This window comes from Bos grunniens, chromosome 22 (genome assembly GCF_055505025.1).
Source record: "Bos grunniens cultivar Pamir isolate PY7600 chromosome 22, Bosgru_T2T1.0, whole genome shotgun sequence".
Lineage (NCBI taxonomy): Eukaryota > Metazoa > Chordata > Mammalia > Artiodactyla > Bovidae > Bos > Bos grunniens.
The window spans coordinates 33,446,861-33,471,106 of NC_141186.1; the positions used below are offsets into that span (position 1 = coordinate 33,446,861).

Below are 24,246 nucleotides of genomic sequence, written 5' to 3' on the forward strand. Positions count from 1 at the left end.
GGGTGATTTTAATGGATGTGCTGTAGTTTTCAAAATTCTTACAATGAATATACATTTCAGAAGAAGACAGACCATTATTAGTGATATCCAGTATAAACACTTAGAAGCAGTTCCAAGAAAATATAGTGGCCAAAATGCCATTGTACTGAATTACTGTGAAGCAAAACTTCAGAAAATAATGTCTGTTTCTAAGCATTACCCACACTTTATCAGTAAGACAAAAAACTGACACCATCATTTAAGGAGCACTTGAGGAGAACCAGACATTAGACAAAGCACATTATACACATGATTTCCTTAGTTCCCATCACAACCTCATGAAGCAGAAACAATCTTATTCCCATTTACAGATGAGGAAACAGGTTAGGAAGCAACATGACTGGCCCGAGATCATCCCATTAGCAACTGGTACAGCTGGGATTCCACTTGTGTCTAATTTCATAGTTTATGGTCTTAATAACTACACTGGAACTGTTCCTTTATATATCCACTTCCTATTCAATTTGCATGTAGTGATCCAGGCCTTAAAAGAGTTTTGATCAAAGTAACCAGACACTTTTTACTACACAGGCCAATGGATTCCAAGATTTTTGAGGAGTAGAATGCTTTGGAAATTAGAAACAATGAGTGTGAGGCTATAGAATATGCTGCATTTTATTGACTTTTGCTCAGAAGATAGACACTAACAGCTGCTGCTGCTGCTGCTAAGTCACTTCAGTCGTGTCCGACTCTGTGCGACCCCATAGACAGCGGCCCACCAAGCTCCCCTGTCCCTGGGATTCTCCAGGCAAGAACACTGGAGTGGGTTGCCATTTCCTTCTCCAATGCATGAAAGGGAAAAGTGAAAGTGAAGTTGCTCAGTCGTGTCCGACTCTTCGCGACCCCATGGTCTGCAGCCTACCAGGCTCTTCCGTCCATGGGATTTTCCAGGCAAGAACACTGGAGTGTGGTGCCACTGTCTTCAGCTCTCCTGCCTAAACCTACCACACTAAAGGGCTCTGAGTTTCCAAAGTCAGACAGACTTCTTCTGAGAAACAAAAGTTACCGATATGTGGCTTAGCTTCTCAGAGAAACTTAGAGCCAAATGCCAGTTCCCCCTGTGTCGGCACAGACAGTGGGCTGCTCCCTGTGTTCTCCATTCAGATCCTGAAGGCAATTCTATTTCTAGGTAATCCGTGATTTAAAAAAAAAAAAAAAGGAACTGGAAACAAAATGGAGATTTATAGTTAAAAGACTCACTGCTTTCTTTGGCAGAGAAGAGGAGAAATCATCATGGTTTTATAATGTATATTGGCTTTAGGGGCCAAGAGTTTCCTCCTCTAAGAGGATGCAATGGCTTTTCTGCTCTAGCTGCCTGCTTTCCCTGCGGTGGAGGCGCCTTATGGTACTGACTGTGATCTAGAATAACAGTGCAAGTCTCTCAGCCACAGCCCCACTGACACTGGTGGCATGATAATCCTTTGCTGTGGGAGCTGTCCTGTCCATGGTAAGTCGGTGAGCAGCTTCCTTGGCTTGTACACACCAGATGCCGGTAGCACTCTTCTAGTTATAACAGATACCTGCACCAAAATTGTCTCCAGACATTGTCAAATGGCTCCTGAGAATTGCCCTAATTGAGAACTACAGATCACAGTGCATTCCTAAATCTAACCTTTTCACATCTTCTAAAAAAAAAAAAACAGCTTGACCTTCCCATGGTACAGAATGCCCCAAGAGCTTGTCCCTCTGGCTGTGGCTGATTGGACAAAGGATAACATGTGACCCAAGCCAGGTCAATCATATTTAGTCTTTTGGAGATGGCATTTAAGATACAGGAAGTGAAGTGAAGTGAAGTCGCTCAGTTGTGTCCAACTCTTTGTGACCCCATGGACTGTAGCCTACCAGGATCCTCCATCCATGGGATTTTCCAGGCAAGAGTATTGGAGTAGGTTGCCATTTCCTTCACTAAGAGATCTCCCCAACCCAGGGATTGAACCTGGGTCTCCCACATTATAGGTAGACGCCTTACCATCTGAGCCACCAGGGAAGTCAATACAGGAAGTGAGTCAAATATACTTGTTGTATACCATGATGCTAAGTGAGATCAGAGTTGGTATCATGGAAATTAAAAGCTTTACGCCAATCCCTAAGTTATGGGAGAGCAAAAGATAAAATCCTTGAAGGAACCAGTCTACACAGAGAAGAATGAGGGAAGGAAAGATCAAAACAAAGAAAACAAGATGGAGGCTGCCTAAATGGCTTATGAATCCCATGACATCTGCTGAATTTCCTATCACTGAGTTCCCCAGGATTTCTCTGTTTTCTTAAAAAATAACTTTTACCTTTCTTGGTCTAGTTTGTGTGTGAATGTTTTCTTTCTAACCACCTAACGGTTCATAATGAAAATACACAGCATGAGCCAATCTAGAAGGTATCTTTCTCCATCTATATCTAGAGGTAGGACCATGGACCCTAAGTCAAGAGGTTTAGGTTATAATTCCCGCTGTATGACCAGAGCAAGTGAGTCACTTCTCTGAGTCCTGATTTCCTTACTTAAGATTTTGAAGGTCAACTCACATCTGGTTCTAAAATGATGAAAGAGAAAGAGGGGGAAAGATATCTGTGATCCCTTTGAACTGTCGACTCTCTGTTTGACAGGCATATAAAATTGTTTACAGATGGTGGTCAAGACTAGGTATTAGAGTCAGTTAGTTTCATCTCAAGAGTTAGCAGAGCTACAGCTTACCAATCATGGGCCCAATGGAACATTAATGAACCATTCTAAGGCTCAGTTTCCTCCATGTTTAAAATGGCAGGGAAAGTCTATCTACCCTGGTGGAAAGTGTATCTAGCCTTCAGGTTTTCAAGCCTTTTTTGTCCACTTCCGTGCTGGACAGATAGGGTTGACTTATATAACCCACAGGATATTGTGGAAACAATAAAGGATAACTTCTGAGGCTCTATCATAAAAGAAAAGGGTCACACTGTGGCCTCTACATTGTTCTCCTGGGTCACTCTGCAGGAAGCCAGCCACTACAGTGTGAAGACACCTAGCTTCCTTTGGAAGGGTGCATGTGGAAGGGAACAGAGACCACCTGCCAACAGCTCTGTGAAGGGCCGTCTTAAAACCAGCCTCCAGCATCAGTCGAGTCCTCAGATCTTGGCTGCAACAGAAGGGACCCCAAGCCAGAACCACCCAGCAAAGCTGAATTCCTGACCTATGGAAATTGCGAGATGGTGCCTAGTGCTTAAAACTGCTAACTTCGGGGGGAATGTGAATTGTTATATAGCAAGACATAAGAAAGATGGTATTGTTAGGATGAGTAAATAAAATAATGCATGGGTTTTGGACAGGGTATAGCAAATGGTGAACTCTCAGGGCACATCTATCTGTTCTTGAATATATATGAAGCCCTAGAGCAGTGCCTGGGATACAGTAAATGCTCATTAAATCCAGACTGAATGCTATCTTTACTACATTAATCATCATCATTATACATAAACTTGATCCAAAATCAATGCCAAAATGAGCTGGACCCTCAAACTCATAGACTTGAAAAAATTCCTTCACCTTATCTTTTCTAACACACATTCAAATACAGCTATTTGAAAAACCTAGAGCCAGAGAAACAAGAATTCAAACTCTGTGCAAAGGGCTGGCATTCGTCTAACTTTGCAGCATTGTAGAGACACCTTCTTTATTATCCTGAACCATATTTAGATGAAACAAAATATATATATATTTTACACCATAACAACACAGGTGAACCCATAGAGAGAGGAGTGAAACCAGCTACTTACCATCGACACAGGAAGGTCGGTTTCTTGTTGTTCCAGCCACTTTCCCAGGTAGACAGGAACACTTGACTGTTTGCGACCGCTCCTCAATGCGGTTTTTATTACAACATCTGTGCGCAGCAATCACTTCACACGTCCCTCCTTCTGGCAAGAGAGAAAGAAGCGGGATGCTGATTAGAGATAATTCAGTAGCCATTCAGGTATGTGCACGTGTGAATGGAGGGGTTCGGAAAGTGAAAAACGTAAAGGGAAGGGTTTCCATAAAGTAGAGTTACTATGGGATTCTCTCCTACAACATGTATCTATACATGTATACAAGATTGCATACAAGGGATGTGTCATGTCATCTGGGAGAAGACAGGCATCAGGGCACAACATTTTAAATGCAACAAAGAGCAACAACAAAGAGCCCTCAAGAGGCAACACTTCTGGGCTGTATGTACGAAGAGGCAGTGGAGCAGTGAATGCCCGGAGATTTGGAGAGCTCACCCCTGCATTATCTTTGTGTTTAGAATTCTCTGAGCTCCCACTAATGACAAGAAACTGACACTCCAGTGGTATAGAACCTGCAGTGGCAAGAAAACTGCCCTGAAATGAGCTTTCCCTCCTAGTACCCACTCACTCTCAAGGGAGTTGAATAGAAAATCTAGTTGAAGAGTCATTTCCCCAAACCAGATCTCACCCAAAAATGATAGAAAAAGAAAATCAGTATGTGCTTCAAATAGAATCTCAAATTACAGACCAAGGCATATGGCTTCACTTAAGTATTACAGATCAGCCATGCTCTCTTCAGCATTTACTGGCAACCTAATGTATGCAACTGTCTGTTAGGTTCTTAACAGGTGCTCTGCTGGGTCTGTCTAAAGGCCAGTGACATTCAAGTGGACCTTTTCAGCCCAAAGGATACCAGCTAAGCCAGTTCTCCAGGGACATAAGAGGTAATCCAAGTGATCAGAAACTTGGGATTTATTTCACCAACGTCAAGTTTTGCATTCAGGAAGAATGTTTTCCATTTGTCTGTAACACTTAGAATCCTAGGCATTTAGGACTCTGTTGGCAGTTAATTCCTCAAGCATTTGTTAAGCAACCTCTGTCTACAAGTTACTGTGTTCTAAACTATACAGGATGTGTATCCAGCCTGTATATGGTGGACACTTAAGAAACACCAATACAGTATACTAACACATATATATGGAATTTAGAAAGATGGTAACGATAACCCTGTATGCAAGACAGCAAAAGAGACACAGATGTATAGAACAGTCTTTTGGACTCTGTAGGAGAGTGAAGGGGGGGATGATTTGGGAGAATGGCATTGAAACATGTATAATATCATATAAGAAACGAATCGCCAGTCCAGGTTCGATGCAGGATACAGGATGCTTGGGGCTGGTGCACTGGGATGACCCAGAGGGATGGTATGGGGAGGGAGGTGGGAGGGGGGGGTCAGGATTGGGAACACGTGTACACCCGTGGCGGATTCATGTTGATGTATGGCAAAACCAATACAATATTGTAAAGTGCTGCTGCTGCTAAGTCGCTTCAGTCGTGTCTGACTCTGTGCGACCCCATAGACGGCAGCCCACCAGGCTCCAACGTCCCTGGGATTTTCCAGGCAAGAACACTGGAGTGGGTTGTCATTTCCTTCTCCAATGAAGGAAAGTGAAAAGTGAAAGGGAAGTCGCTCAGTCGTGTCCGACTCTAGCGACCCCATGGACTGCAGCCCACCAGGCTCCTCCATCCATGGGATTTTCCAGGCAAGAGTGGGGTGCCATTTTCTTCTCCGATATTGTAAAGTAATTAGTCTCTAATTAAAATAAATAAATTAAAAAAAAAGAAACACTGAAACAAAGGAGCAGAGGGAGGGAAGAGAGGAGGAAGGGAAGAATTTAAACACAACTCCATCCTGATCTGAAACAGTGTAACTCAGGGGCTTGCAATGCAGGGGCGGGGGATGGGATTGTTTTGCTAGTCGCCCTCGCTGTCAATCAAACGTGGCAAAGTCTGAAGACATTGTTCATTGTCATTACAGGTAGAGGGTGAGAGCTAATGGCATCTAGAGGGTAGAAACCAGGGACGCCCCTAAACATCCCAGAGTACACAGAACAGACCCCACAACAAAGAATTATCTGACCCAAATGTCAATAGAGCCAAGAAACCCTGGTATAATACGACGGGAACAATCACAAGAATCTCTGACTGGACTTCCCTGGTGGTCCAGTCATTAAGAATCTGCCTGCCAATGCGGGTATCATGGGTTCCATCTGTGGTCCTGGAAGAGCCCACATGTCACGGAGCAACTCAGGTGAAGCACCAGAACTACTAATACAGAGCCTGCGCTCTAGAGCGCACAAGCCGCAGCCGCTGCCCCTGCACCGCGTGCCCAGAGCCGGGGCTCCCCACGAGAGAGGCCGTGGCAGTGAGAAGCCCACACCCTGCAATGAAGAGTAGTCCCTGCTCACCACCAGCAGAAAAAGCCCACATAGTAACGGACAGCCAAAAACAACCAAACAAAAATCTCTGACTTAAGCAGATGAACTGTGTCTTCCTCAATAGGATGAAAGAGTTTGGGCTTTCAAACAAACCTGTTCTAGCCTGAATCTCAGCTCTGTCACTGTTGAAGTCCCTCAGTTTTGTTATCTATAAAGTACAAATATCTGTAAAGTACAAATAAAAATAACCTTGCGTCACGAGTTATGTAAGTATTAACCAAGGTAACACGCGTTAGCACTGAGTTGAGTTCATATATGGTGCCTATGTTGGGAATGTCCAATCACACTGATGTTATATTTCTTTGGGGATACTCCCCTCCTTTCTGCCTCAGGAAAGTTCAAACAGGTTTTCTCCCAGAATACTCTTTCCTGTCTTCCCATTCCTGCATCCGCCACTCACACATCAAATGCATAGACTGATTACAAAGGTCGGATCCTTAGAGACATTCCCTAATCACCAGTTTTCATTCTCTTAGAACCGTACACATTTGCTTGCACGACTGTAACCACAAAACTGTAAGCCTGGTCAGAGTCAAGGTTGTTGCTTGTCTCTCCACAGCACGATAGTCAATAACTGGTGTGGTTAATCCATAACTATTGAAAGAATAAGTAAATCAATGAAAATCAACAGGATAAGTATCGAGTTCTTTGGACACAGATGGAAGGGGACACCCATTCCTTTTTAAAGAATTAGGAAGGCTACTGAAGTTGAGTTGAAAGGTAGGGCTTCAGCAGGGGACAATGACGGGGAAGCATTTTGCTAATGTGAGAGGTTGGAATATGATTTTAAAACAAATGTTTAATCTTAGGACGACATAGGACAGAAAATTTATGAAGATAGTATAGTGAGTTCCCATATATCCCACACTCTACTACATATTTCCTAGTTTTAGGCCCTTAATATTAACATCACATATTAGTATACTACACTTGTTACAATTAATGAACAAATACTGATACAGTGTTATTAGCTAAAGTCTAGGCTTCATTCCGATTTTTTTACCTTTTGCCTAATGTTTTTTCTATGCCAGGACACTTCCAGGATCCCACATTAATTTTAGTTATCTTATCTCTTTAGGTTTCCTTGGTTATGACAGTTTCTCAGACATTCTTTCCTCTTTGAGAACCTGGACAGTTTTGAGCAGTGTTTTTTTTGTTTGTTTTGTTTTTTATAAAATGTCCCTCAAATGAGATTTTTCTTATGGTTTTCTCATGATTAAACTGTTCTGTGTTTTTGGAGGAGGACCCCGGAGGTACAGTACCATTCTCATGACATCAAATCAAGAGTACATATCATCAACATGACTCATTACTCTTGATGTTGACCTTGATCACATGGTTGATTCAGTACTTGTCAGATTTCTCTACCATAAAGTTACACTCCTTCTCCACTCGCTATGGCGTCCTCTTTGGAAAGATTTCACTGACTACAGCCCATCCTTAGAGAATACAGAGTTATTTATGCTCTGTCTCCATCTCTGTGGGGTTGCAGTATCCATTACAATTATTGGAAATCCTTCTACAAGGTATATAAGTCTGTTCTCTTCCATTTATTTAATTATTTATTATTTACATCAGCAAATTATTTATATTAATTGACTGATGAATTAATCATATCAGTATGGGTTCATGGCTCATTGTTATTTATTTATCCTTTGGGTTATAATCCAATACTATGCTATTTATTTTGTTGATCAAGATGGTCCAGATTTGGCCATTATGAACTTTTGTAGTTGATTTGCCTTCTTCTTCTCTTCTTCTTTTTAAAAGCACTTCCTTTCTTTCTGGCCCTGTGTTATGATCCTACCTCATCGTATATATTTCCTGCCCTAGTCCTAGAATTAGCCATATCTCTAAGGAGAGTCAAGGTATTTTAAATACCTAGGACAATATTTTAAATATTGGAACAGATGGAACTGAGGACTTGAAACAGGACTGAACAGAAGAGGACTTTCATCTTCAGGGAGAGGCATTGGGGGTGATTCTGCATTGCAATGAGGTACAACGTGACTATGAAGCTAAGGAAAGATGTGACCTGGATACTGCTCTTGAGTGACACCATGTCTACTCTTTGACCCCATTCAGGAGGAGTCAGAGAGGGCAAAGAAGAAGAAACAAGAGGCCGCTGAAGAATTCTAAGCAGGAAGTAAGCAGGCTTGAACTTGGATGATGAGAAGAGTATTTCCGTCTCACCACCTGCCCATCACTGGATGGCAGTTAATGAAAGAGCAGGGCTAGAGGCACAGTTCACTCTTTAACATCGACACTTGCAATCATGTTACTTTAGCTCATAATTGTCAGCAACAAGTGCCCCCAGTTAAGTCACTAATAACTAGTTTTATACTTCATGAAAATACCACTAATTCTAAAGTCACCGCTTAAGTTTAATGTAAGATTGGAGCAACATTTTTGATTGAAAATGGCACAAGGCATATGAAAGCTCTCGTTTCATTTAGAGCCAAGCTGGCAGGGTGACAGACAAGCCAGATCATCTGAATTACTCACCGAGTTTTATAATATGGACAAGGAGGTGGCCATTGGAGGCCCAGAGCCAGTTCTCACTGCCCTGCTGTGGCAATGGCTTAGTCACTAAGTCATGTCTGACTCTTTGTGACCCCATGGACTGTAGCCCACCAAGCTCCTCTGTCCATGGGTATTCTCCAGGCAAGAGTACTGGAGTGGGTTGCCATTTCCTTCTCCAGGGGATCGTCCCAACCCAGGGATCAAACCCGGGTCTCCTGCATTGCAGGCAGATTCTTTACCATCTGAGCCACCAGGGAAGCACTGTTGTAGATGACTGAATTCTGTTCCCTGTCAGGTCCGTGCTCACTACACTTTAGTGAGCTCTGATTTGGGTGCTGTCCTTGGCACTTTACCTACATTAACTGTGAACCTCCCAGGAACTACACAAGGCATTGTTCCCACTCAACAGATGAAAGGGAGGTTGAATAACCTGCCCAGAGTCACACAAGTGTGCCACAAGTCTGTTGTACTCCAAACTCACATGTTTTCTGCATCTTGTCACAAGACTTTCTTTGATGATGAAGAACTTCCAAAAGGAAGTTTGACACTTTGTTTAGAAGGGGTATCAGGGTTAGGCATTCAACCTACCCCTCCCATAACTGTGTCCTTGACCTCACTTACTCCACCCTTCTCTCCTTCCCTCTGCTCCAGGGCCACTGGTCTCTTTGCAGACTACTGGCTGAACGTGGCAGGAGTGATTCCTCTTGAGGGTTGCTCTGATTCAGAGAGCAAACTACCTGAACAAGTTGAACTCTGTAACACCTAGGACTCCCGTCCAGTGGATCCCTGGCTCACTCTCAACTCTTCCATATCTTTTTCAAATGTCAGTTTACCAGAGACACTTTTGACCACCCTACTGAAATCAACTGAGCGACTTTTACTCGTTGAAATCGTAATTCCCTTAGTCAGCACCCATGATTTCACTTTGCTCTGTGCCAGCCACTGCCCCATACCCAGCCACCAGGGTACTTGTAACTTACCAAATACAGTATATAATTTATTTATGTATTATACTTACTGTGTGTTTCTCAGTGGACTGCAATTTTCTCAAGGACAGGGATTCCTGATGTTTCCCATTAAATATTGTCTGTCACATTATTGTTAGGATTTCAAAAGTACTTTTGATGCATATTTCATTAAAACTGAAAAACCGTTCAAAGATAGAAATAGGACTATTGTCATCTGTACTTGTTTGAGTGAGGATGCAGACTTAAAGCAGCCAAATGACATAGCCATAAAAGAATCGGCAATGATAATAGTATTCCAAGTGTTAATCATTCACTGACTATTTGCTATTAATACATTACTGACGTCATGGTAGATACTGTATAAAGCTTCAATTTATTACATACTCAAAAAGCCCAATGAGGTCATGATGACCCTCATTTTTACAGAGGAGGCAAGTGTCATCAAGAGCAGCTTAACACTTACCACATTTTACTTAGCAAGTACCTGTCAGCATCTGGACCAGAATTTAGATCCTCTGACCCCATATATGTATCCTTTCCCCAGTCCCACCCTGGCACATATGCTGCCTTTTCTCTGAAAAGGGACAGGGAATTGACAAGTGCTCCATTTTCATTAAAATCTTGTACATAAAGTCAGTGACCCCAGACCACATCTTCCTTAGGCTAAAGGATGATGGTTTGCACACTGGGAGCCTGGGGCAACTGGAGCAACTGGGTTGCTCTAAATAATGAGCTCATCTGATCTTGACAAGTTGAACTATGGCTTCGTTGACACCTACTGCTCAGGTACACCAATGTGGAGACCAGAACCGAGTCTCAGAGAACCACAGGACCCTGCCATTCAGAATGTCTGATGGGCCCTGCCATATATGCAGACCTGATTCCCAAGGTTTATGCTTGTGACTGACCTAGCCACAGTCAATCAGAGAAATGTAATCTTTCAGTAGAAATTTAATCTTTCTTTAGAATACTATGAAACCCTGGTCCATAGGCTTGCAATTACAAAAAAAAGTTAGTTTTTTTGGAAAAAGCTCAGATATGCAGTCCTTTGATTAGAATTTTTCAAGTTTTGCCTCATGAGACTTCACGGATTATCTGAGGGGGTTCAGTTATATCCACTAAAAGAAAGGAGAAAGCAACTCTTGATAATTTATTTTTAATATTCAGTATAGCACTTCAATGTTTTATTTAAATGTTTATTTTAACATTCAGTATAATCCTTCAAGGGGATTCCTTTGCTAAGGAAAAAGTGAATACCACTGTACTCGGCTGATGAGCAGCTCGAAAGCTAATATCAAGTGACAAGTATTTGATGGATGGATGATTGAACAAGATGAAACATGAATTACAAGTCTGTCGTGGATTACTGCACATTTAACAAGGAATTACTGTTTCTGAGATGTTTAGATGTCTTTGGTACAGAATTGTATAGTAAGTTGGTAAGATACACTCCCCATTTTCAATTTCTATGTTTAGTATTATTTTTATTTCTTGGCTATCTCAGAAGCCCACATTTACTTTGATCCACCCAAGACACAGGGAGAGGCTGATCCAATTCTGTGAAAAGAAATAAAATTCTGGATTTCTATAATAACCACGTGGATAAAACTTTTCAAGACCCTCTGGAGTTGACTGTATTTTTCTTTACCTATTGGCCTCACTAGCCGGCTACTTCAAAAAAGAGACTTAAAATAAAAATATTCCCAGATTTGGTTCCTGTGAAAGGAAAGAGTTAAGTTTGTCATAACCCTTTCTGGGAACTAGAAAATTGTTCTTTTAAATCTATTTTATCTGCATTTTAAGAATCACCTAGTGAACTGTCCTTTCAAACCCAACTAGCAAGGTTATTGCAAAATCATAATGATAATATTTGTCATGTAAATGCCTTTCAGTCTTTGGCACTAATACCTGACCATTCTAAATTTTATCTCAATCCAAGTCAAAATGATTTCAAGATGATCTATGGCCTCTCAAAGCAAAGTCATTTAAGTGCTCAGAAAACTGAGCTTTCCTTTCTTGCTTACGGATTACCTGGAAACTTGCTTCTTTTCTGGATTTCACTCAGCATCTGTAGAACCAGCCAAGAAGACAGGTGAAATAACCTTTTCACTACTGGCAGAGAATGTGTCGTAATACAAGCCAGTATGGGATTTGTTTGTACTATTCAGATTTTCTAGTTTGTGGTTTGTATCATGGCTTTGTCTATAGAAAACACACCTAAGGTGAAATGCTGCTGCTAAGTTGCTTCAGTCGTGTCCGACTCTGTGCGACCCCATAGATGGCAGCCCACCAGGCTCCACCGTCCCTGGGATTCTCCAGGCAAGAACACTGGAGTGGGTTGCCATTTCCTTCTCCAAGGCAGGAAAGTGAAAAGTGAAAGGGAAGTCGCTCAGTCGTGTCCGACTCGTTGCGACCCCATGGACTACAGCCCACCAGGCTCCTCTGTCCATGGGATTTTCCAGGCAAGAATGCTGGAATAGGGTGTCATTGCCTTCTCTGAAGGTGAAATATAAGAAATTAGCCTTCTACCCTAAATCTAATCTTAGAAGGGGGCCCTATTGTTCTTCTAGATTAGAAGGTAAATACAGTAATTACATGATGAATGCAGGCCAATCTGAAAAAGTTAGATGTATTAGATGGACATCAGTTTCCTAGTTTTCCCTCCAATACACATTTTTAAAACAGTGGCCTGCTTCCCACTCTTTTACCCCATGTTTCCCAGGAGGCGATGGGCAAGTCCCCTGCCGAGAAGCTCTCCAAGGCAGCTCTCCACTTTTTCTGTCTGCTCTTTCTTTTGGATTTGTCAGCATTTGGAGTGCATTATCAAAACCTATTTTTAACAGGAAGAGAAAGTTCCTAATAGCCCCAAAGGGGGAAAAAAAAAAAAAAAAAGACAGCATTTCAAGATTATTTCTGGCAGCAATAACTCTTTCTGAGATGGAAAAGTTTACAAAAATTTTCAAGCCCAATATGTTCCTAGCAATGATCCCTCCTTCCCAATTCAATGCATCGCTGTCTTGCCCTGTATTGGTGAGGAAACAAAAAGAAGATAAATTGCTAAGGATAATATTTCTTTAAAAGAGAGTCCCTGTGAATGACAATTATACATCTTGAAGGAAAGGGAAGATGAGATTAGGGATGATTGGCAGGTGGATGGCTAAAAATCTGATGATTGGGATCTTAAATGGTTTGTCCCCCCCCTCCCCCACCATGGACATCTAGTAGAAATAGCTTATACTGACAAAACTGATTGATCTGAGCTACAAACTGGGTCAACCATTTAAAAATGGTCACTTGTGGGAGATTGCTAATATCTAATCCTTTTCATCTGTCAGAGAGTTTGACACTAGTATATTTTGGTGTTGATGGTTTCATGTCCATGACCAGGCGTAGCCAAGCAATTCGAAATGATCACAACACCAAGTTTTCTGGGAAAGAAGATGCTAGGGGAGAATGTAAGGTTGAGATGGAAAATAATCTTTTTTTTTTTTGAAGTTAATGTAAGTCTAAACTCTGTATTTTGGAAGGAGGGGGGCTCCTGTACTCACTATTCAGGTCTTCTTTAGGTGGTCTCCTTGAATCAGATTGTAAGTTAAAGCTCTCTTCTATATGACCCTACAAGCTCATATAATTACCCCATAATAATATTTACAATGCACTATTTTGGCACTTTTAAAGAATATCTCACTTTTCTTATCTCCATAAGAGCAGCAACTTTTATATTTCATTATGTTATTACTGGGTCCATTTCTGGCCTGTAATTATTTGGTGAATGAACCTCTTCCGCAAAGACTAGGTTTTGTCCCCCATGTCTCCTAATTGAAATGATTGGTTTATCACATCTCCATCCTGTTGGGTTACACATTCTATAATGGTAGGAAGCTCATCTTGTTTACTTCTTTATCGCTAGTGTCTGGAACATGTGTGTGTGTGTGCTTAGTGGGTCAGTCATGTCCAACTCTTTGCAGCCCCATGGGCTGTAGCCTGCTAGGCTCCTCTGTCTATGGAGTTTTCCAGGCAAGAATGCTGGAGTGGGTTGCCATTTCCTTCTTCAGGGGAACTTCCTGACCCAGGGAATGAACCTTGTGTCTCCTTCATTGGCAGGCAGATTCTTTACCACTGCGCCACCTGGAAAACCCATAGTACGTGGTACAGACATTCTCGTACTTGCTAGATTACTGAGTAATTAAATAACTGAATGAAGGAAAGAAGAAAGAAAGGAAAAGAAGAGGAGGGAAGAAGGAAAGTGTTAGTTAGAAGAAAGAAAGAGGAAGAAAGAAGAAGAGAAGGGAAAAAATGAAATGTTGTTAGATATTAATCCTCTTTGGGGATCTTTTCCTGAGTATCCAATATGTGGTCTTTTCAGAAAACGAACTTGAATGATAAATGTAGCTTTTGCAAAGAAGTGACCTTCTAATACACCTTCTAGAAAAATCAGCTTGGAACTTTGGTTTTGGGGGAGAGCCAAATTGTACAAAGGAAAAGATTTTTACTCTAAGCAAAATGACTGAAAAATGAAATTGCAATAAAGAGTAACCATAAGGAAACTTCAGTCCTCATTAATGCTAAAGCCAGGATATATCTGCTTATAGTAGAAGCCAATTTTTGGAGGAAATGAATAAAATGTGATTAAGGAATGCTAAGACTGACATGATAATTCGGATCTAGCATTTTAACTTTATTGCAAATGGTTCCTTTCTTTGAAAGCTGTTAAGTGTAAGAAGCACAGGTGTTTTGATATTCACTTTTATAGGACTTCTCGATCAAGGCCTTATAAATAGCTCTCTTGGAATCTATTGTAGCGGATGTCAGAAATGCATATTTAAGACTGTGTTAAAAATGCTTTATTGACCCAATGGACTGGAAGGAAGCTCCAAGTGTCTTTGTAAATCATTGACAAGAGAGACACTAATGGATCTTTAAGCATGTCTTGGTCAAGGAGGGCAAAACGGCTGCTTGATTTGTTTAAACTTGAGATTAAACAAATTACCATCTCCTCTGTCCCAGGGTTCTGTGGTATATACAGTATAGACAAATGCAGGAAAAAGAAACAAATTCTGGGCCAAACAGTCATGTCTGAGGCAGTAGAGCAAAATGAATAAAATATTGTAGAGTCAGGCCCCCAAAGTTCAAGTCCTAAATCAGCTTCCTATTGTCTTCTATTCTATGTCTCAGGGTTCTCCTCTGTAAAATGTGAATAATAATAATATTAACTTATTAGGGTTAGTGTGAGGACTAAATGAGTATGAGAATTAAGTGAGTGCAGGCAAACTGATTATAATAAATAGCTGTTAACACACTGACCAGCACACAGCATGTCCACCGTAAATAAGAACTGACATTTTTCTTACTGTTCACATAAAAAATGAAACCCAATTTCAAAGACACTACCAGAGGCAGTTATATGTGACGTGAATTTTGATGGAAGGACACAATTCTGAAAGGTTGGAAAATGGAAGCATTTAGTTTTCAAGTTCCAAGACTCTCCTGTCAGATGTGTGAACTGTTGGTGCAATGACGGGTGGTCTACGGGCTTTCTACTTTGCATCCTTGCTTCATCTGCTCTTAAGTCTTTATTCATTTTTATTCTGTTTCTTCGTGATGTTTATTTAATGGCATACCAGCAGGAATACACTCTGAGAAGGAAGCCCAGTAACAATGATAAACTTTAAAAACTTCTCTTAAGGAGGGCTTCTCTGGTGGTCTAGTGGTTAAGAATCTGCTCTGCAATGTAAGGGACACCAGTCTGATCCCTGGTTTGGGGGGATCCCACCTGCCATGGAGCAGCTTAGCCTCTGCTCCACAACTACTGAGTCTGCTTTCTAGAGCCCACGAGCGGCAATCACTGAGCCCACATGCTGCGACTATGGAAGCCCACAGCCCAGATCCTGTGCTCCACAAGAGAAGCCACCACAATGAGAAGCCCCAGCACCTCAAGAAGAGTAGTCCCTGCTCACCAAAACTAGAGAAAGCCCAACCATAACAATAACAATGAAGACCTAGAGCAGCCAACAATAAATAAATAAAAATATAATTTAAAAATAATTCTCTTAAAAGGGGATTCTTCTATTAGCCTCCATGGGTAAGTATATGGATATTAAAAGGAACATGAGTAATGACAATACACAAACTCCATTATCAAAACATAAAAGGACAGCAGGCAATGCAACGGCCCAGAATCTATTGTCTCTAAATCGTAACTATTTTATGACATATTTTCTTCCAGATAAACAAAAATACACACTCATGGAACAATATTCCTGAGTTAGCTTAGAAGCAAAAACAAGAAGATCAAGGTACAATTTCAGATTATCCAAGGAGAAATGGCTTTAAAATAACATCCCCTGAAAGAAGCGTTTTTAGTTTAGGGTCTGATTTTCTCTGCTGGGTCCTCTTGCTGAGTCTTAAACTGATCTTAAATTCTAAGTCCTTTCTGTGGTACCCACAGGAGAACCACATGAAAATCCATAGGCATTAGCTTTTACTTCCATCTATGGTGAAGCGACTTAGCAGCAGCAGCAGCGTGGTCTAATCACTCTCAAACTCCTAAGTGAATTACTAAGTTTTAGGCAATCTGTTACACAAATACTAAAATTAACATTTTGCTTATGTCTATTGAATCCTATGGGCTTCCCTGGTTGCTCAAATGGTAAAGAATCTGCCTGCAAAGGAGGAGACCAGGGTTCAGTGCCTGGGTTGGGAAGATCCCCTGGAAAAGGGTATGGTAACCCACTCCAGTATTCTTGCCTGGAGAATACCACAGAGGAGCCTGGTGGACTACAGTCCATGGGGTTACAAAGAGTCAGATATGACTGAGTGATTAACACACACACACACACACACACACACACACATTGAACTCTATAACGGTTTTGTGAAGAAGTGGTCTCTACATTATCAATGGTTGAGACTTTTCTTAGACCTAAAGGATCCACGTGTAGTAGGATATTTAAGACTATAGCATTTGAGATTGTATTTTAGAGCCATATTGACGGGATTTAAATGCTGCCTCCAGCCTTTGGGATCTGTATTATGTCAGGAAGATCATTTACACTTTCTATTCTTAGTTTCCTCATCTGTAAAATGGGGAAAATAACAATACTTTCATGATTAGGGAGTTGTGAGGATAAATGAGGCACTTGAATTATGCCTGAAGAACCGTACAAGTGTTTGCTGTTAATAGTCTTGCTATTTTTAATTTTAGCTGTTGTAACCATTAGGACTTCTGAATGACTATCTCTGACTCTCCTTCCCCTAGGTTTAGGGTAGTTCCCAGTCCCCTTGTGGGAGGCAGGGCCATCTGAGTATTTCTGTATTAAAGGAAGTGATCTGTTATTTTCATATTATTGTTTAGTTGCGAAGTTGTGTCTGATCTTTGCAACCCCATGGACTGTAGCCCACCAGGCTCCTCTGTCCTTGGGATTTCCCAGGCAAGTATACTGGAGAGGGTTGCCATTTCCTTCTCCAGGGTATCTTCCCGAGCCAGGGATTGAACACAGGTCTCCTGCACTGGCAGGAAAATTCTTTACTGCTGAGCCACCAGGGAAGCCCATCACTTTCATACCAAGCTTTTAATTCCTTGTGGAAGACTCTGGAGCTCTCTTCCTGTTGGTGTAGTAACCAGCAGTGTTTTAGATCAGGGATCAGCCAACTTTTTCTATAAAGGTCTCAGGTCAAAAATGTTTTTAGTATTGTCGGCCATCTAATCTCCATGGCAATTACCAAACTCTGCAGTTGGAACACAACCATGAACAAAACATAAATAAAAGATATGGCTGTGCATAAATAAAATTTTGTGTATGGAAAGTGAAACTTGAACGTCATGTAATTTTTAGGGGTCATAAAATATTCCTCTTTTGATTTTTGCTAGCCATTGAAAAAGGTAGAAATCATTCTTAGTTCATAAGCTATAAAAAGAAAACCAAATGGTGGGCCAGATTTGGTCTATGGACTAGTGTGCCCACCCCTATTTTGGATATTGGCTGCTCCAGCAGTTCTAGTTCCTGGATGACACCTCCAAACACAATCACAGTGAGGAACCACAAAGGGCGTGTTGCTTGATCAAGAAATAAACCTTCATTGTTTTAAGCCAATGAGAGTTGCAGGTGGTTTGTTATTGCAATTCAATACAGCCTAATCTGACTCATGTATTATTCTTTAAGGTGATGAGAATGAAAAAGGTGTATTACCCCCTTAAGAGAGCTTAACTTGCTTCTGTAAATATTTAGTGATAACTAAGGTGGAACCATTCCAAGGTTTTTACCCATGAAATACAGTCTTTCAAATCGATGCCATCCATGAAGAATGGGAATGAGATATAGCCGCTCAGCTTCCTCCTCTGTGCACATATCTCATCCAAGCCAAGGATCTGGCCCTTGTCATCTCGGTGTTTTATTGGTGTAGCTGAGAGGTAATCACAAAAGTATATATTTCTTCATATCATGAGACTGTGCCTCTCCTCCACAGTCAGCAAGATCAGAAAACACACATTTAGGGGAAAAGAAGGCAAACAGAAACTCTGATTTGTGTTACACATTGTAGAAGTCATTAACTATGACTCAGGTAGAAAAACTTATTACTTCTCTTTTTGACAGTGATGACAATTTAATAGTATTTGACTCTACCGAGTTACATAAAGCGTCCAGAGGCATTGAAAGGGACTGTTTATCAAGATGATAAACAAGGTTTCCTTTCCTCCCTGGCTGCATGAATGTGATCAGAAGTCTGAGGCCATCTGAAATCACTTAGTCTGGCCACCAGGCAGACGTGAGGCTACACGGGACCATCTGCACTTGAAATGAGCTTCACTTAATTGACCTGCTCCACCAGCTCAGCACAAAGGGAGGCATGTTTATGTGAGTAGATGACCACCAGGGCATTCAGTGTGGATTTGGTGACTGAGGGAAGGGTATTAGTCCTACTTAAACCCTGCTCTTTGGAAATCTCGTACTCAACTAATCTAAAAACATACAGTCACTTTTGCCTTCTGGTTTGCGTAAAGCAGGCTGGATTCTCAGATTTCTGAGAATGGAGAAGGCAATGGCACCCCACTCCAGTACTCTTACCTGGAAAATCCCATGGATGGAGGAGCCAGGAAGGCTGGAGTCCACGGGATTGCTGAGGGTCAGACACAACTGAGTGACTTCCCTTTCACTTTTCACTTTCCTGCATTGGAGAAGGAAATGGCAACCCACTCCAGTGTTCTTGCCTGGAGAATCCCAGGGACTGTCGAGCCTGGGGGGCTGCCGTCTATGGGGTCGCACAGAGTCGGACACGACTGAAGCAACTTAGCAGCAGCAGCAGCAGAATGAGTTTGAATGGATGAGTATAATTAAAAAAAAAAAAACACAAAGTAAGTGTTTGTTTTTAGTATTGCTATTATTAACTGTGGCAGTCATTAATGCCATTAGTCATTTCTACTTTGTGCAAGTGAATTGTTAGTTGTGTCTGACTCAGTCGTGTCCAATTCTTTGAGACCCCATGGACAGTAGCCCACCAGGCTCCTCTGTCCATGGAATTTTCCAGCAAGAATACTGGAATGGGTTGCCATTTTCTCCTCTGGGGGATCTTCCTGACCCAAGGATCGAACATGCTTCTCCTGTGTCTCCTGCATTGCAGATAGATTCTTTACTCACTGAGCCATTGGGGAAACTTCCTCCAAAGAGAAGTTTCTCTGTACTACAGAGAACAGAAAATAGAATACTACTACAGAATAGAAAAGTCTCTATTCTTTTTATCTGCCCAGCAAACTCTGCTACTTCTACTGGTACTTGCTTCTTTGTTTTCCTTAGGGAGCCAAAGGCCTCTTCTCCAATGTTAACTCATGGAGTTTTGAAGTTGTTGGTTCTACCCCTGATCCAGAAGAGTGCAAAGACTCAAAACTAGCCAAGTGGATTATGAATTCTCTAGTGACCGGTCTAGAGCTCCAAGGACTGGTACCAGTCCTAGCTCAAACTGTACACAATGAGATCCAATTGTAAACCATTCATTCTTGGGAAAATATTTTTTTCTGGAAGTCTTTCTGATGAAAAAATGTAAATCAGGAGTTTGCCACTATCTTAATACCATGACATAAAAGAATGCAAATGAATGGAATCAACAAAGAGGGAAGACAAGGGGAAAAATGGAGTGCTTCCTGGCATTACTGTTAGTGCTACTTGATACAGCTCTGCCTGAAGCTGGCAGCTAACTTTGGGTAGAACATGCTTTTTTAATTATACATTCTATCACAAAGAGTCATGAAGCTGAGTTATACCAAAGATATTAAGAAGATTCTCTGCAATTCTAATTTCTTCTTTTCTATACATTTGTTATATGCAGTACTCTAAGACAGCTTCCAAAACTGACCTCTGTCTCAGTGCCACCTCCTGAGGGAAAACTTCCTTTACTTCCCCTGTTAGGTCACTCAATACTTATTGTCTTCTTTTTCATAGAGCTAAAACAACAATTTCGATCAGAGGACCATATACTCATGCATTCAAAACTATTTTTCTGTTCCCCTTATAACTATGATGGACACGTGACACAGTTCTTGTCAATGGGTTATATATGCAAATTTGCTAAGTATATCTAGGAAGACTTTGCTTTCCTTACATAACACTTGCCCCTTCCTGTTTACTATTTTTTGCTTCTTCCTATCTGAAATGAAGGCTAGATGGCTGGAAATATAGCAGCCGTTTTGTGCCAATGAGAGAAAGGAAGGTCAAAGAAGAGGTCAAGAAAATCATAGACTTTAACCTGGAGAGTGTTAAGCAACTAAACCCAAGTCACCAAACATGCCTCCAGATTGTCTATTTCATGAGAAAAAATAAATGCCTACCAGTTTGCTTAACCTACCACCCAGATGAGATTCCCATTACTTGCAACAAAATGTAGTTCTGATATATTGGTACATGTTACCATTTTTGATAAATGCTTTAAAAATATATGAGAAAATGAAAGGAAGTATCCTTAACTTCAAAGATCTAGTCAGAGATCTAAGACAGAGAGAAAATAAAAATGAATAATTCAAAGTATAAAGTAATAAGAGCCATGAGAGGGTAGACTCTTTTCATTACTGGAGTGTCTGAAGGATTACAAGATACTATCTTCATCCTAATGGATTGAGTAAGACTTGCTGAAGTAAAAGGATTTGATTCAGGTCTTTGGTCCTTCAGGGACTATTTATTCTTATGGTGATAGGAGATACACACTTTAGGTTCAAAGAATAGGGTGAGCAAATACCTAAGGATGAGGCCTGTGACAGACTCTAGAGTGGCCCCCTCTTCATGCTCTGCCTAATGCTCTCCCCTTAGTGAGGATGGTACTTTTAGAATAAAGAATGGAATGTAGTAAAGCAAAGGTGATAGAATAGCCCTTCTGTGGTTAGGTTATAGGTATGGCTAAGATAATGTGATGTCATTCCCATAATGATCTTCTATCTGTATCTGTAGCTCCACCTCTATCAAGTCTTGTTAATATGTACTAAAGAGGCTTGAATATTCACTGGAAGGACTGCTGTTGAAGCTGAAGCTCTAATACTTTGGCTACCTGATGCAAAAAGCCAATTCACTGGAAAAGACCTTGATGCTGGGAAGGACTGAAGGCAAAAGGAGAAGGGGATGGCAGAGGATGAGATGGTTGGATAACATCACTGGACATGAGTTTAAGCAAACTCTGGGAAACAGTGAAGGAAAGGAAAGCCTGGTTTACTGCAGTCCACAGGGTTGCAAAGAATCAGATACAACTTAGTGACTGAACAATGACTATTAATACAACAACCACAGAGACACTCTATTTCCAATACTGACTTTGGGAGAGGATATATGGAAATGTCCACATGGCAAGGAATTGCAGATGGCCTCTAAGCGCTGGGAGTAGTCCCTAGTTGGAAGTCATACAACTGCAAGGACATGGATTCTACCAACAATCTGAAGGATCCTCTGGAGAGAATCTACATGTCTGTCAACTTATACCCACGTGGTACACTTTTTCTCAAATGTTTAGGGATTAGTTAGGTAATTTCTGGTAAAAATCTCTACCTCATTTGATATTTGATTTCAGTTACCAAGGACATCTCCTAAAAATCACAGCACTCATAAGATCTACTCAAGTATGAAAATGTACATTTTTGTCTTTAAGAATTTGATTGTTCAGAGAAGAAAAGAACTTAACAACAACAAAATTAAGGGTCAGGAGGTTTAACTGACATGTCAAAATTTGCCAGTTAGTAAGACAAAACCCAACTGTTTTTGCTCGCCTATCTTTTCATTCTTTCTTCTGATAAGAGCACGTCAGGTTTCCTTCGGGGTGTGACTACTCCCACCTTATTTGCAGTCCATGTAGAGCAGATGAACTAAAGCTTTCAGGGATGGGGCTGTGACCTAGACCTGGCCACACCGCATAGTCTTTCTACAGTCATGGAAACTGGTCTGAAGATGGGCTTGTGATCCAAGTTGGTTCAATCAGGCTGAATCAAAGTTAAGGGGAAATACTGGGAAAAAACGTACTTTCTGTTGGACTAGATGCAAGCTGATCTTTTCAGAGATTCAGTGAAGAATTGAACTGATCTGGAGAACAGTGGACAGAAGAGATAGTGATGGACCTGGCCCTCGTGTAGATCCAACACTGCTGGCTCTTACTCTGGGCTCTTTCTTTAAATGTGCTGATAAATTTTCTTCTTTTTGACTGTATTGGCTTCAGTTATTTAAAGAATTCTGTGGTGTTCTTCTTCATGTCACTTCTCCAAGTCCCCAACAGCAACTGGTATCCAATAATCCAATTCAATTCAATTCTGACCCCAACTACCTGCAGTTAGTGCAGACCCCATAGGTTGAAAGACTCTCCAACACAGACCTCACTTTAGACAACAGTTGCAAATGTGATGGCCAAACTACCTTTTGCCTGACTTGGTGATAACTTCAGGGGTTCTCATGACTCCTCTGATTCAATAATTTGCTGAAATGGCTCATAAAACTCAGGAAGGCAGTTTATGCTTCCTGCTGCTGCTGTTGCTGCTAAGTCGCTTCAGTCGTGTCCGACTCTGTGTGACCCCATGGACTGCAGCCTACCAGGCTTCTCCATCCATGGGATTCTGCAGGCAAGAACACTGGAGTGGGTTGCCATTTCCTTGCTTCCTAGTTTACTATAAATGATTCAACTCAGGAACAGCCAAATAGGACAATAGGATGCCGAGGACAAGGTATGGTCATGGGTTGGGAGGAGCGAGGTTTAAGTAGAGCTTCTATTACTGCTCCAGGTACTGCCACCTCCCCACATCGCAAAGCATTCACCAACCCAGATGCTCTCAAAAACCTGTCATTCTATGAAGGTTTTATTGACCTTACATAGGCATGATTGATTTAAATTGCTGGCCATTCGTAATTAACACAACTTCCAGCCTGCTTCTCTCCAACCCTCTTATACCTTGGTTTTCCTGGTACCTTGGTCGTCTTGGTGATCAACTTCTGTCCTGAAACTATCTAGGGATCCCCAGCCACTAGTCATCTCATTAGCATACAAAATTAGCATACACTTACTACTTTAGAGAGTCCAAGGATTTTACCAGCTGTGTGCCAGGAACTGGGTACAAAGACAAGACACCTTTCTATGATACCCTGGGAATTTAGTTTTAGGGTTCTAACATTGTACATAAAATCTTTATGAGAACTTAATTTTTTTAAAATGCACATAAAGTATTTGATACAGTGCCTGAAACATAGTAAGTGCACAAACTGTGTAGCTGTCTTTGTTACTATTAGTGTTCCTGTAATAAAAATCATCTTTTAAATTTACTGAGAGCAATTGGGAGAGAGAATCAATTAGATAATTATTTTATGAGACGTCTACTGCAGACGAAGTCCAAATAAGTCACCATATTGATTCCTAGCAATTGATAGTCAAACAATCAGGTGAACTGACTCACAGTCAACTGGATGGTTGAGGCTCTGTTAAGAAATTCCAAGTAGTAGAGTCATGAAAGAATTGGTAAAATACTATAGTGAAGACTCTCGAGCTCAGTAGTAAACCAAACACGGGTTTCAGTCCCAACTAGGTCATGTAAAACATGCATCTCTTAAAGTCTCTGAGCTTTGTAAAATGGGATTGTGAGACTAACTTCATTAGATATTTGTGAAGAATAAATAGAGTAATAAATATGAACAGCTCAGTACAGTTTGACTCAAACTGTAAAACTTCATAATCATCGCTTTTGATGTTTTAATTATACTGACTGACGCAAATACACTGAATTTCAACTCTTAAGTGATGTAAATTAGACCTTAACATTTTTATGACCAAACAGTATTGATTAACTGACATTTGAGCAATGTAGAAGCAACATGTAGAAGTAGATTAATTTAGACTTTAACTTATTTAGACTAAATGAGAGAGAAATTTTCCCACCTAATGTAAAAAAATGCCATCTTTCAGAGTTTCAGCTTATGCCTTTAGATAAGTCAGACATAAAGTGACCTTGCAGTGAGAAGTCTGTAAAAAAAAAAAAAAAA

At 41.0% G+C, this 24,246-nt stretch overlaps 1 protein-coding gene across 6 annotated transcripts in view; it reads right to left on the minus strand.

Annotated features, from left to right (window-relative positions):
• Positions 1 to 24,246, minus strand: part of TAFA1 (TAFA chemokine like family member 1) — a 601,276-nt gene that overhangs the window by 205,833 nt on the left and 371,197 nt on the right. For 5 of the 6 annotated variants that reach the window (XM_086366905.1, XM_086366907.1, XM_086366906.1 and 2 more), the window contains exon 3: positions 3,781 to 3,921. In XM_086366905.1, coding sequence (XP_086223031.1) covers positions 3,781 to 3,921 — 141 coding nt within the window. The remainder of the gene's footprint in view (positions 1 to 3,780; positions 3,922 to 24,246) is intronic. The other variant, XM_086366908.1, reaches the window with a different exon arrangement.